The 14,359-nt window shown below is 37.0% G+C and overlaps 2 protein-coding genes across 3 annotated transcripts; one reads left to right on the forward strand and one right to left on the reverse strand.

The window, feature by feature from the left end:
• LOC109822909 lies at positions 1,067–1,606 on the forward strand. The gene has a single exon (XM_020389176.1). The coding sequence runs from the start codon at positions 1,080–1,082 to the stop codon at positions 1,473–1,475; it is 396 nt and encodes a 131-aa protein (XP_020244765.1). The 5' UTR covers positions 1,067–1,079; the 3' UTR covers positions 1,476–1,606.
• Positions 2,882–14,353, reverse strand: LOC109819644. Of its 2 annotated transcripts, XM_020385430.1 has the most exons (10): positions 14,294–14,341; positions 13,191–13,317; positions 11,244–11,963; positions 8,689–8,784; positions 8,524–8,607; positions 5,737–5,971; positions 5,487–5,647; positions 4,118–4,399; positions 3,615–3,756; positions 2,882–3,044 (listed from the first exon to the last, which is right to left on the reverse strand). In XM_020385430.1, the coding sequence occupies exons 3-9, from the start codon at positions 11,931–11,933 to the stop codon at positions 3,700–3,702; spliced, it is 1,605 nt and encodes a 534-aa protein (XP_020241019.1). In that variant the 5' UTR covers positions 11,934–11,963; positions 13,191–13,317; positions 14,294–14,341; the 3' UTR covers positions 2,882–3,044; positions 3,615–3,699. The 2 variants fall into 2 exon arrangements, with proteins under 2 accessions (XP_020241019.1, XP_020241020.1); XM_020385431.1 differs by lacking the exons at positions 2,882–3,044; positions 3,615–3,756; positions 13,191–13,317 and adding an exon at positions 5,064–5,262 and having other exon boundaries at positions 4,310–4,399; positions 14,294–14,353.

The following is a 14,359-nucleotide window of genomic DNA, read 5'->3' on the forward strand; positions in this document are numbered from 1 at the left end:
TGTGGTATGGTGTAACCACGCGGGTGACTCTGCGATCTATGTATTTACACAGATAATACTGAGATTGCTACTACGGGTATGGTGTAACCACGCGGGTGAACATACTATTTTTAGGCTTAATTAAACCAAACAAGAGATTACAAATTCTAGGATCTGCTTTCCTATTATCCTGTTGAACCAAACAAAAAATTAGAATTCTCAAGGCATGTATAAAAAAACTAGGGATTTGTAATTCTTGATGAGATTCAATTTCCTATGATTTTAGGATTTAAACCAAACTACCCCTTAGTATTAGTCGTCAGTGTTACCTGTATAATCTAAATCAGTAACCTCAGAATTATTTGTGTAAATATACAAACACAGGGTTACCTGTGTAATTACGCGATATGGTAATCGTGACGTAATTAATCATTTACTAAATAATGGAGGGTAATAATTAAAGGCGATAACTTTTCCATTACTTTTATACTTCATAATTTTCAGAAATTACTACAAGCTCCTTAGTCCTTCCTACGTGGCAAATAGGCCCTTGATGAAGTTCAATCCCAATTATCCCCTTATCGTTTGGAAAGGCGAAAACCATTAGCAATTTCTACACGTATAGATATGTTTCATACTCGTCCAATTAATTCCCATGAAATTCTAATTAATGCTGACATCAAAACTTCGAAACTCTCAGAAACCCTCAACTAATCCTTATCCCCATCATCACTCATTGCACGTACGACTCCCACAACTGGCCCACATAATCTTTAAGGCTTAAACTCATCAAACAAAAATAAAAAATTCTACTTTGTCTTCACATTATTTTATCCAACTCTCCACGCAACAAAACACCATCATCCCACACACAAGTACACATGCAACACAGCACGTATAACTCCCAACTAGTAGAGGATAAACAATCAACCTCTCCCAACTCATGTCACATCCACACGTGTCACCAGCCCAACCCCCTCACCTCAACGACACCCGCGACACGTGCCACTCACACCCACCCCCGTCCACGTCCATAAATACATCGACGACAACCATCATCCGTCTTAATCTCGGTATCCAGCTAGAATCTGTACGTGGTCATGACCATGGCAACATCCGTAGCAACAAGTGCCGAGCCTCTGCCGATACTGTCACGAGTCGAGAGGCTTGATCTTATGATGAGCTACTTGGAGGAGATCAAGGGTAGGATGGACGTGAGGAACTTGTCGCGTGCCTCCACGACGTCGAGCGGGACGGCGACGACCACGATGAGCGACGGGGGGAATTCGTCGGTGAACTCGACGCCGAAGAGCATTGAGAAGCGGTGCCGGCCGATTGATGATGCGGTGGTGGAGACGCAGATGAAGGGGAGTCTTATTGAGAGGGTGGATCAACTAGAGAGCAGACTTTTAAAGGTAGCTTCAATTGTTTACCCCCCTGTCAATTCTGTAGCCTCAAGTAACTCGCATGTATATATGGACCGTGGTGCTATATAGAGTTATGTTTTCATTATTTTTGTAGCTTATATGACGTAGAAATGTTTTTTGTTAGACATAAAATATATTGCCACCAATATGGCCAGTATATAAATATGGGTATTGATTGTTTATTGCGTTTTAGACGAGTGACTTTGGACTTCAGCTAATAAATGAACAGGAAAATTTCAAGGGTAAAGCTTAAAGATAGCCACATATTCATTAATGTTGTTACTAAGATTCTACAAAGTTGAACTTATATATATAATATATATATATATAAACACAGGAAGGGGCTCAAGAGCTTTGTCAAGTCCTGTGTCAAAGGGAACGCCAAGACCAGGGATTAGTTGAGCTTTCTTTTTAAAGATTTCCAGTTCCTTTTTTTTTCTTTTTTTTTCTTTTTTTTCTTTTTTTTTTTTTTTGCCCCCCGTGAAAAGCAAAAGAGAACAGTTTGTTGAAGTTCTTTAGTGATCCGTTTTTGTACTCGACGGTGCGGTTGGGCGTAATTTTTTTTCATTGTAAATAATAAACCACGAGCTCTTTGTTCTTCTCTACATTCAGCTGCATTCAAGGGGAATCTACAGAAATGAGGGGTATAATTAGGGATGCCAAATCGTAATCCGTATCCGTATCCGAGATGGGTAAGCGGATATGGATATGGTAAGTGCCATATCCGAGCCGTATCCGCTCCGTTAACACCCCTAGGTATAATCAGNGGGGTCGCATAGCGTCCAAGGGCAAGGGCGTCATTGATCCCCTGTCACTGATACCCCCTGAATTGCCTATATTATACATGTTTATTTTTATTTTATTTATTTGCTACTTAGAATAAACACAACTATGATGAAATAACATAAGATAAAATCCTGGCTACGCCACAGGGTTGAGTAAATACAGAATTGATTTCTAACGCCCAAAAAGTAGAACAGCGGATCTAGAGAGGAGATACGTTGTATGTGGTAACGACGAATGGTTTAAAACTCAGAGGCGTATGGAAACGAATGGCTTGTGTCTGGTTCAATATCGAGCAGGAATATGAATATCAAAATGCCACACTATCTTATCTGATGAGGCAGTCGCGTATAAATATCGAAGTTTCTAGTTTATAGACAAGTAAAATAAGGCTCGACTCATTTTGTCGTAGTCGCAAAAAAAAAATATTGTGCCGACAGGGTCCTTATTGATTAAAAACGTGGTTAAATAATATTCAGAACCCCGTGAGATCATACGGATAACATTGCAACTGATTGCGGTCAGAAATTGGATGAATGCTGTAAGAAGTCGCTTCAGAACTTACCGGTTGTGCGCGCGCAGAGCCACTGAAGAGAGTTTAAAAAAATCAGTTAATTTCTATGGAGTTTTCGGTTGCTGAAGGAACCTCAAAAATATATGATGAAATGATATTTTCTGCTGAAAAACAACAGAAATGACCAAAAACAAGAATCCTATGGACAACAAAGATGAGCATCGACAGAGAGACATAGGGTTCGATATATAGTGACTGATAAAACACGACAAAAATTACTTCAAACGATACTCTTTAAGTAATTTCAGAAGGGTGTGCTTTCATCACGACGCGCAATTTCCCTGCAGAAAAAGATGGCATGGAGTTAGCTGTACTGATTAAAAATGACACCAAAACTTGCATTTGTATACTTCTTGAACATTATATGCTTTCATATTCATGAAGTTTACATCTTGCTGATAGTTCGATGGCTATGTTTCCAGATCAGAATAACATTTTCTACATATGTATAAACTACTTCAGTGAAAAGTTCGCCCGTTTTCTTTTTCAAAATGTTAAGGGAGTATACAACAAACTTAACATGAATATATAGGTTATTGTATATGTATAATAAATATAAAAGATCTATCATACCAGAATGAGTTATAATTGACAAAGTTGGACAAAAAAATATGGCTAATTTGAGGCCTAAGAAACATAATAATTTTATGTTTGCATGTAGGCCCGCACATTATGTTAGTAGGAAGGATGCATTATGAGGCCGTGAGGAATGACGAGACATTCCATGCTGAAGTTGCGTAGACCAGCAAAATTAGTTATGGATATACACATTGCATAAGGCAAATAAGTTTGGAGTCAGATATAAGCATAATTTCCAAGTGAAATTTAACCAGGGGAAAAGAACCACTTACAAAGAAATCTATCTAAATAAGATGCAATACAGTTCGAAGCAAATGCATTTTCGAACTATACAACAGCAAAAGCCAAAACTGAAACTCATATTGAGTTGCTCTCACAAGACGCACACTGCCCAAGAACCATCCTGACTCGAAACTGCAACAAGAGGAAAAAAAACATGTAATAATATATAGTTATAAAACCTATAGATAAAATGTATGGGTTCATTGTGGATAGACCCCCTGCAGTATCACTGCTTTGAACTTACTAGGCCTCTAGTTTTATTTTAGAGGATAGATCCCCCCAACCGAAAATCTATTTGACACTTCTACCCTTAGAGAAGAAAAAAATTGTTCTTTCTACAAAGAGGGAGAAAGAGTCAATAAAAAAAAGCTCACTCACGGGGGCTATCTGCAAGAATAAAAGTATAGAGGTAGAAAGCTCAAAACAACGATTTTACAGGGGGTTTACCCATAATTAACCCTAAAGATAAAGTTAACTTGAAAAGATATAAGACCTTGCAATCCAAGAATGGATCATTGACCATCATTTTAATTTGAGAAATAACACCAGCATCTTGGAGCCTTGCAGCCCGAGAAGCTGAACCTGTACTCTGTGGATGTGTGAGGTTTACTATGCACCATACAGCAGCTGTTCTGAGCAGATTGTGCTTATTCTGCAAGAATTTGATAATGAATGGAGCGGTGCATCCGTCTGCCTGGATGGGAACAAGGTAGTTCATTACTGCCTCCTTATGAGACTCGTTACCGGCTGCTATGTTGCTTAGTAGAAACATTCCCTGGAAAAAAAATTATAAGTAAACTCCATAATGTGAGAAAGATCAGTTTCTTTTCCAGAAGGATAAGTAATTAGGCAGGTAATACCAATTTCTTATTCTCCGTCCCTCCCATGCAAATTTCATTTCATTTTCCTTCTCCTTCTGGCCTATGATTTTACCCTCAACACTAGCCACACGGTCCATAAAAATTTGGTGTTTACCGTGTTTAAATCAAAAGGCAATGGGTGAAGGAAGAAAAAGAACTAGTAAGAAAAGACTTTGGAAGTTGTAAAGATCTCATCCTACTGATGCACGTGATATTGGATTCCAAGCTCTTCCCATCATTGAGGAATGAAAGGGTGTGGATATAAGAATTTATGAACCCTGATAATGGGTATCAAACTAAGAGAAAGTTGAGCATGAAGCTTTCTTCATATTTCACCCTTCTCGCTGAATTTGATGTTGGGTCATGAGTTCTTATCATTTGAATCATGCAAGGTTTCAAGCATGTGCTAAGAGTTCTGGAGGGAACTAGTGAGAAAATTGAGATTGAAGAAGTTGAGGCAGAGGGTGACTTGGTTACACAGTAAACTTTTTAGATGGTTCTGGACCAATTCAAGAATCTTCTCAATATATCTGATATATAAACAGAGCTAATGGTGGGTGAGGTGTAGTCCCAACTTACATTATTCGAGGTGGGGACATGGACTTGCAAGGACTTCAGAGGTAAATTAGGAACTGAAGACGACTGTAGGTGTCAATAATGGGAAAAGCCTTCACGATATTTGTGCCTGCAATTGCGACCCTCTAGCTTCATGTCTAATGTTCTAATCAGGTCCTCCATGGCTACATTACATATCATGAAATGCTACCAACATTTGTACCTGAAATGCAGGTTTCATAACCGCATGCTTGCAGAATATTCTAGCAACTACTACCTAAAAAAATTAACTGGATGCATGCTCATCGTATTTATTTTTGACATATCTGTATCAAAGTAAAATTTGCCAACAATAGGATGAAGTGAAGGTATTCCTTCTTGCCCTTTCACAGTTTACTGAAGCAAATGAATTTGAAAAAAGCTACAAGGGGAAAACTGTTCACAGACCTGGACACATACTTCTGGTGAAGAAACAGTATGCAATTGTCTCACAGCAACAGCTATAATATTGCTATCTTCTGTGATCACATATTCGATATTGTCAAGACATCCAGAAGTAAAATTGCTGATGAATGCCAATGCTTGCTCTTGAATGAGAGGTTCAGAACCTGTAAGAGAAAAACATGACAAAGATAAGTTTCTATATTTATCCAATTGTTTCACTAGAAAGTAGGAGCAGTGCAATTTGAGAAATTACCACTCAATAGGCTGGCCAGGGTTGATACCGTCAATTCCATAAGAATATGTTGTCTACTTATTTTGTCTCCGAGGAACATCAGGTTTCTCAGAGCACATAAAGATTTCAACCTTATTACTGAATCCATTGATCTGGATAGCTCAACGAGTAGTGTAACTCCCCCAAATTGAATAGAAGGGGACTTTTGAAGGGAAAAATCAGTTGATAAATTGCAAACGGCGTCAAGAGCTGCAACCTACAACAGATTACAATTTTTGGCAGGGTCAGAGATAAGAGTTTAGGAGTAACAAAATGGGAAATACTGGACACTGAAGGTATACATCTAAGAGGGGCACTGGAGGGACCCAAAAAAATAATAAATATGAGTAAGCAGGGTATAATATGTATGCTGAAAAAAGGTTTTTAATATAAAGATGACAACAATAAACTAGTGGTTATGTTCCATCATCTATTACTATAGAATCAGCAAGAAAAAACACATAAATAGGGAAACTTTCAATTGCATCAACAAAATGGAACAACAACATTTTAAGCACACAATAAAAATTCTTAAGAACATAAGGTTATCTTCCAAAAAATGGTATATTGATCCGTAACAGCTCCTAGTACAATTTTTTAAATACAACTTGCTCTTTGTATCCTACAGCACAGAAAGAAAGAAAATTAAAGACAAAGACTACTCAGAACAGCTCCACGCGTCGGATCTGCCATGACGCTCTCCTCGAGCAGACTCCTCCTTCTCCCTCATTTCCCATTGGAATAAAAAATCGAGATCAAAGGAAATTTGCTTTGCAAGAAAAGAAAATCCCTAGAGAAAGAAAGTGAGGAATGAACGCGTCAAGTCAACAAAGTCGGTTCAGTTAGCGACATCATCAAACAGTACGCAAATCAGTGGCAGGGGCCGTTAAGGAGGACGATAAATAAATGATTACTTGGTCAAACTTTGAAGCAAATAATGAGCGAGTGTATTGAGAGAGGATTAAGGAATAATGTCATCTCTTCTTGTTTGCTAAATTTGATCATATACATACTTGCTAGAGTCAAATTTCATGAAAGTTAGCTGTATGGTAATTGATATATAAGTTAGCAATATTCTAGTCAAACTTCCTTGATGTTAGGCAACAATGAAGGCACCGATATTGTGTTAAATCCTTCTAATCCTTCCACATGGAAATATTGATGCTAGACTCATACACTTTGAATCGGTTGGCTTCTTAGCACAAGACTGTTGAAGGTAAAGAAAGAAGGAGAAAATGCAAAATACAAAAATGTCCAGAACTTAAAGGCATTTACATCAAGTATAAATCAAAATCTGAAATACCCTAGGAAATGAACCAACCAAATGCCAAAGAAAGAAAGAGTAAAATAAGAAAGTGCGGGAGAGTAAAAGCTCTGGCTGATGAGTTAGGTTAGGATAGATGGGATCGAAACAGGCAAATGAGTTAGTGCTGTTGTGATAATGAATCAATCTATGAGGATCTGCTTGACAGTTGCATTGAGTACAGGTCGTAACTACTTTCATGCCTCAATCCACAACATCTTAGGATGAGCCAGACCATAACACCTTTTGTCAAAAAACATTGTGGTAAATTCTATACACAGGTTGCTTAAAAGAATATATCATGTTCTGTAACATAATACTAGAGGGATGGTGTGATTAGAACATCCATGCGGTGTGATCAAGACATGGTTTTAAAGTTTCTGCTAAAATTCCATTTGCAACTTCAGCTCAGGATCCACCCAAAATTAGGTTGAAATATGGGATTTTTCAACATTAGTCCCTTAAATCTTTCATATTTTCAAATTAGCCCCTCAAATCATTCAAATTGCTATTAGGTTCCCCAAATCTTAAGCTATGTTGAAATTAATCCATCAAATTATTGAAATTGCAATTAGGTCTCCCAATTATTAAGTTATTTCCAAATTAGTCCCTCCAATCAAGAGAAGTAAAATCTATTTTTATCCAGTAAAATCTATTTTTATCGACTATCACGTTGCCCAATTCTCATAAGTTTTTTGAATTTAGTCCCTCCAATTGCTATTTATGCTATTAATTGGAGGGACTAATTTGGAAATGACTCAGTAAATGGGGGAGTTTATAGCAATTTCAATAATATGAGGGACTAAATTCAAAAAGCTTAAGATCTGAAGGACCTAATAGCAGTTTCAATTATTTAAGGGACTAATTTCAAGATATGCAATATTTAAGGGACTAATATCGAAAAATCCCATAAGATATTGGCTTCAGCATCAAGTTATAATATCAAATGTTTATTAAGAAAACCAAATTAAGAGATTTGTCATATATAGTGTTTACTTCTAACCTCAGTGCAAGATTATCAATCAAATGCCATGAGATTTATCATAGTTCTAACCTCAGTGCATGAGGAAAAGAAAAATGTCACAGCAATTTTTCAGACATCACCAAGTTATGAAATGATGCATAAGGCCATGATAAGTTAAGCATTGACCAAAGGCATATGATGCAGTTGAGATCTGAGCTATTAAAAGTTGACTACATCATAAACTGAACCAATCTTGCCTATAAAAGTCAGGTTCAGCTGAATTCTTAAGCAATAATAACTAATGAATGAGTGCTAGAGATGTTCTATTAAAGTAAGTATTTTGAATGGTAAAAAATCCCATAAAAGTTTAAGAATTCAATCGCCTATTTCAGAATGGCAGAAAGCACAACATATTGTTACTGTTTAGTCTTAGCATGCAAAGTGTTAGCCGTCAATGATAAATCTATATATAGTTGCATTTGTTAAAAAAGTACTACATTACCTGCACAGAAGTAGAAAAGTCATTCAATTGCTGGAACAAGGGAACAAGAACCGATTCAGTGGAGAAATTGCCTGCACTCAGATTCTGAATCTAGATTGATCAATAAATTGCTACATAATTTGGACTGAGCGTCTATAAGAAAAAGCAGTGATCTATGCCTCGAACCTTAACAGAACGAGAAATGCTCCTTAAACAAATGCACGAAGCAACACGTACACCGGCAGAATCATGCTTTAGAGCATCAGTAATTACGTCAAGAACCTGTGCAATCAATGCAACAATATACTGACAAATGTCGACAAAAGAATCATGAACAACAACATTATGTTACAGCTGTATTATTATATACAGTGGCGTGTGAATTGTTTCTGTTTCAGTAAAATATACAACCCTCAAGTCTAACGAGAACTCCACAGCTGCTGGTGTAATAGGAAGGGACTTTGAGAAATATAAGAGCAATCCAGGTCTAACTTTTACCAGACATACACTTAAAGCAGATTTTAGGGTAAACAAAAAGATTCTGAAGCAAAAAAATTGCCCATGATTCAACCCCTTGAAAGAATGGTCAGCTTGCAGAGCACATGAAGAGTTCCGATGTTATGTGATGCACTTATGGTCAGCAAAATTCATTTATCTGCTGAAAGCAAATATGAAGTCATGCTAAGCATCAAAGCGGCAGGGTCTGCAGGAGGCAAGAATCCATAGAAGGTCTTAAATAGATGCAAAAATTTTATTCTGGGAAGTACATTTTGCATGAGAGACAACAGATTCTAATTCATAAACAAGGTCTTAAAGTTCAAGGAATTCTCAGTAATCAAATTCTCTTAAGGATGGAAGCATGAACTTCGAACTAGACAAAGCAAAATCTTTTCACATTAGAAGCTAACCATTGAGACATAGATGGAAGTCAAAATTTTATTTGACGGTCCAACTTGAAAGTCTTGTATTAGATGCTTGTTGTTATAAGCTTATCCAGCAGAACAAACATATTCGAGCATAAACGAACTGCAGATATTCATCCTTGAAGTATTGAGTATTAATCTCAAAGCTTCGACTCTATCGAGTATTCTAGGTACTACTTTCATAAAAGCATAGCAATAATAACAAAACATCCTGCCATAAATGATAAAAAAAATGTCATTTTAAGAGTTAACAAATTTTGGAAAGATAAAAGTCATATTTGGAAGGTTTAACTTATAGATTTCCTGTGAAGCAAGCTATACTTTTGCCAGATTTCAGCTTACCTACCATAAGGATGAGTATGCCATAGCTTCTTGCTCATTTCCAAAAGGAAATCATAGAACTCAACGCTTTTTTGAATCCTACAAAGATCCTATATTGAGCCCATAACGCCACCACCCATCACCAAGATCATCATCATATCCACTAATCACCATTTGTTATGATTTCCAACTAGCATCTTCTCATTAATTTATTATCATCATCCTTGTGCTGCAACTAGCTTCCATTAGCATCATCATCGCAACTACGAAATTACCTTCTAATTAGACGGCCAACATCATCACTGCTGCCACCACCTTAATTATAATTGTCACCTCCATATTTATCAATGCCAAACTCATTTAATTCACTAGTATCTACATTATCAATGTTTAATTACCGAGTGAAAGCAAGACAAAGGGGGAAATTATAAATCTCTTACCCAAAATTTCATGGACTGTACCCTTCCATGAGGATCGTCAAGAGTAAGGAGACATCAAAGTTTTTTCAAGTTTATAGTGTAATAATACATAGCTTTTGAGGCTTTATAGATGGGAGAAAAGCTCATAATCTGTCTTCACATATTGCACATATCTGCTTCAAACAAACTTCATAGAAGATAAGGTCATCATGCCATATAAGCACTAATGCAAGCAAAGTGTGAAATCCAATGTGTTCAGAAAAATTTTGGAAATTGGAACTTTTCCTGGAAATTCATTATCTGAAAGTTTCCAGTGTCACAAACATGAGAGCCAAGTTTGATCTACAGTTGCTAGTTTGAACATATAAATTCCTTTTGCCTAGGACTTTGTTGATTGCTACATTGCTATCCCTGCTAAATTCTTGGCTTTTTTTCTTATATTCCATCATTAGGCTGATAATAAGGGTAAAGTATTTAAATGGGTTTTTTAGAAATGGGAAAGACCAATAGTTAGAATTTTCCTGCAAGGCAAACTATCTTTTTCAGTAATAGAGCTAAACCTCAGTAAATAACCTATAGTCACTATCAAACATAGTCATCTGATTGCAATACTAAACATCCCATATGACCATAGCTCCCATCAGTCACATGCAGTAGAAGTACAGAAAGTCAAAATCAGCAAGAAATACATCAAAAAGAAATAACGACAAGCAGAGAGGCTTAAGAGTCTAAACGTAAGGTAAGAAAATTCCTAGGTGATAAAAACCCATTATAGTTTCAGATAGAGATACAACAGAAGTAGCAAATACTATGGAATTGATAACTCGTGTTAGAAGAACTTTAAGACGTTTCCATCTGAATAGGTGAATTATAAATCAGTTAATAGTTATGTAGATTGTGTCTGGAAGTGGAATTACTCAGCCATAAATGTTATCCTAACAAAAGAAACAGAAAAATATTACTGGACAGCTGAGCTAACATGGTGTTAGCTAGACAAAGAGGACGTAACTATATATTGCGCAAACAAAAGAACTTATAAATGATAAATATACTCATACAGTTTTCTTAAATAACAAACCTCCATTGACATAAGCTGACATCTGCATTTTTCCAACTTTGAGCAAAATTCAGCTAATGAAAGCAATATTCCCTCAAAACGTCTGGCCTGTACTGTACCCTTCTTAAGAAAGTTGCAAAGTTTCTCAATAGCAATGACAGAAACTGCCTGCTTATGTAACTCCTCCTCGCCAGCAACCAGATCTGACAGCGCAAATGGAGCATCATCCCCAACTCGACCAGGTTCTTCAAGAAGTTCAACAAGGGTGAGGATCAATTTGGTTTTAGTTTGCAGAGCTTGGGCATGGCATGGAGAAGCGCGTCCAATTGCAATCAAACACACAGAGGCAAGTAGTCTTGTACGAGGAGATCTGTCCTGTACTAGTTCAGTTAAAGAAGCCAGAGCCTTTCCGTAGTTCATGCATGCGAATTTTGTAGCAACCTCAGAGTTATTTTTGATGATTGCTGCTATAGAATCTAAACAAGAATCCCTCTGACTAAGTGAACCTTTGAGTAGACTAACAAGTCTCTCCAAAACACCAACATCACAAAGGGCCTTTTGCTCTAAATACTTCTCACAAGAGTGAGATATAATACTAGCAGCAAGCTCGCTCACATTTTCATTCTCGTTGTTCAAAAGTGAAAGAAGAAAATTCATGTTTTTTTCGTGAAGCACATTATGCTTTGGGGCTAATTTTGATTGGAAGATCATTCTAAGAGAACGTGCACCTGCATCAATAACCTGTAAAAGTATCAATAACCTGTGAAACAATCAGAATAACAATGACACCAAGAGATCTATACAAAAACAAAATATAAGCAATTGGACAATCCGAATAGAAAAACAAAACCAAACCATATAATATCCCAGAACAGTTCAGTGTTTGTTTAAAAAGAAATTTGGGCGTCCGCCTAGGCAGCTGCAAGGCATACACCTAGGCCTAAGCGGTAACTAGGCCGCCCGCTTAATTTTTTAAAGCGCCTAGGCAAATATTGGCTGCTAACATGGACTCACGCTGTCAAAAACAAGTTTAATGCCCGCTTAACCATAAAAGAGTGAACAGGTCAGTTTATGATGGATCAAATCGAAACTTGATCCAAGTTCATCTCAAATAAAACTGTGAGGATAGGACTTTGAATCTTTGAGAAAAATCCTTCCTCTCTCTTTGCTAAAAAAGTCTACAAGTTGCTTGAGCACATGCCTGGGCGCCTGGGCGCTACATCTGGTGCTCAGAAGCGCAACATTGTCCAGAGCAACAACAAAATATCTTGCTATCGATAATATGCTACCACATTGGCTCCACCATCCTCAGGGCTTGAACAGGTAAGAATACAACACGCAAAATTATGTTACCAAATTGATCTAAAAGATTAACAGTTACCACTATACGGAAGCTATAGGTTCAACTACAATTAGAAGTGCATTCCATCTCAAATTCTACTCAAACTAATGCAACATCATGCCTTGCTAGTTGAAACTAAACCTAGCTACTGAATTTATGAACTCAATGTGATAATGCACTAAAAGGACCTCAGCCATAAATGACTAGAAATAATAAGTCCTTCGGTTTCCATCTAAGCACAGTTCTTTGGTATGGCAATAATCGTCATCACAGTACTGAAAAAAATACCCATGTATTGGCTTCGCTGTCATAAACAATATCCAGGATACTATTGTCTTGTCCTTCAATGCAGAAACTTACAGTCATCATGCCACACACCTATCATTTAGCAAGTCCTCATGACATAGCATGGGTGTAGAGACTACATATGGAGTTGTCTTTTCTGTAAGAACATCTTAATGAAGATTTTCCAGTGGCTCCTAGGTCAAAAATTCAAAATGGAAAATTGTTAGATATGATGATGAGTGGAGAGGGCATCCTTGCAAATATAGTATGTGTGGGGGTTCAACTTTCCCCTTACCATGGAAACAAAAAAAAAAAGATTGGGGTCCAAGGCACTTTCCTACCTTTATGAATACGCTTCTACATCAGAAGACGCTGATAGACAAATAAATTTCACATGTTTGGCGTTCTTCTTTTATGTCAAACTCCCCATTCACATAAGGGCTCTTGCAGAAGTAGTATGTAGCTTATCTGAGAAGGGATCATAAGAGAAAAGTTTCAAATTTCATGACAACTCCATGGCTTGGCCCCATTCATCTTGAGCTCTAAACTTTAATTATCTTTGGATAAGTAATTAAGAGATTTGAAAATCTTTGCATACGAATCAAGTGGTTGCAAGAAATATAAACTTTTGAGTCATACAAGGAAAGATCTCAATTGAAGCATGGATTAAACAAAGTAACTATCTTAAAAATTTGTAATATAGTTTAAGATAACTTTGTAATATATGACATTTCTCAGTGCTTGGAGTAAAAGAAGGCCGAAATATATCAAGCAAGGCTAAGAGGTGGAACTGACATCACATTGGTTGGTTTGGGCACATCAACAAAGTGATGAGGTAGACCATCCTTGGGATGGCTTCACCAAAATCTTAAAACGAGAAGGATAGAAGGCTGTCCCAAGGCTTAATGAAGCTCTCTGTTAAACAAAAGTATAATAATTTACCACTGCAGTGAACACAGAAATGCACATTCAGAAAGAAAAGGATTGGACAACTCTAAACCGCTTGAGCTACCTTCTTCGAAATGTGGCGCTGATACCTTGTGGTTGGTTAAAAACTATAAACTCCCCCCCAAAAATTGGGTAAAACGCTGCTACATTGATTTCACAAACTAACATTGACTGACTAGAACTTCATTGTGGGCAAGAGTTGCATCATAACAACAATTAATGTGGCCATGTTGAAGATTCGTACATTTCATATGTATATGTTAAAGTGACCTTCAGGTGGGATTTGCAGTTTCAAAAATGCTAATCAATGGAAGGTTGTGCTGTGTGTATATCAGTTGCGAAATAAACATCCAAATTGTATAACATTAAATCAAACAACGCTCGTCACTAATCAATTTTCACCTTAATTCTAGTTTTTTTCAAAACAAAATCAAATCTTTGAACTAAGAAATTCAAAATCAACCAATTCAATCGCTACAACTCAGCAAAATTTCACCTTCTCATCAGGATGATTCAGAATTTGAGTAAGCAGCGGGACCGCCCCCGCTTCGATGACGGCCCG

This window comes from Asparagus officinalis, chromosome 8 (genome assembly GCF_001876935.1).
Source record: "Asparagus officinalis chromosome 8, Aspof.V1, whole genome shotgun sequence".
Taxonomy (NCBI): domain Eukaryota; kingdom Viridiplantae; phylum Streptophyta; class Magnoliopsida; order Asparagales; family Asparagaceae; genus Asparagus; species Asparagus officinalis.

What these genes read in the sequence shown, in the direction of transcription:
- LOC109819644 (XM_020385430.1), bottom strand. Translation starts at nt 11,933, where the DNA reads ATGATCTTCCAATCAAAATTAGCCCCAAAGCATAATGTGCTTCACGAA. An exon ending in ACTTTTCTACTTCTGTGCAG is followed by an intron (nt 5,972 to 8,523) that starts GTAATGTAGTAC and finishes AATCTGTTGTAG; the next exon opens with GTTGCAGCTCTTGACGCCGT. An exon ending in ATCCATTCTTGGATTGCAAG is followed by an intron (nt 3,757 to 4,117) that starts GTCTTATATCTT and finishes CTCTTGTTGCAG; the next exon opens with TTTCGAGTCAGGATGGTTCT.
- LOC109822909 (XM_020389176.1), top strand. Translation starts at nt 1,080, where the DNA reads ATGACCATGGCAACATCCGTAGCAACAAGTGCCGAGCCTCTGCCGATA.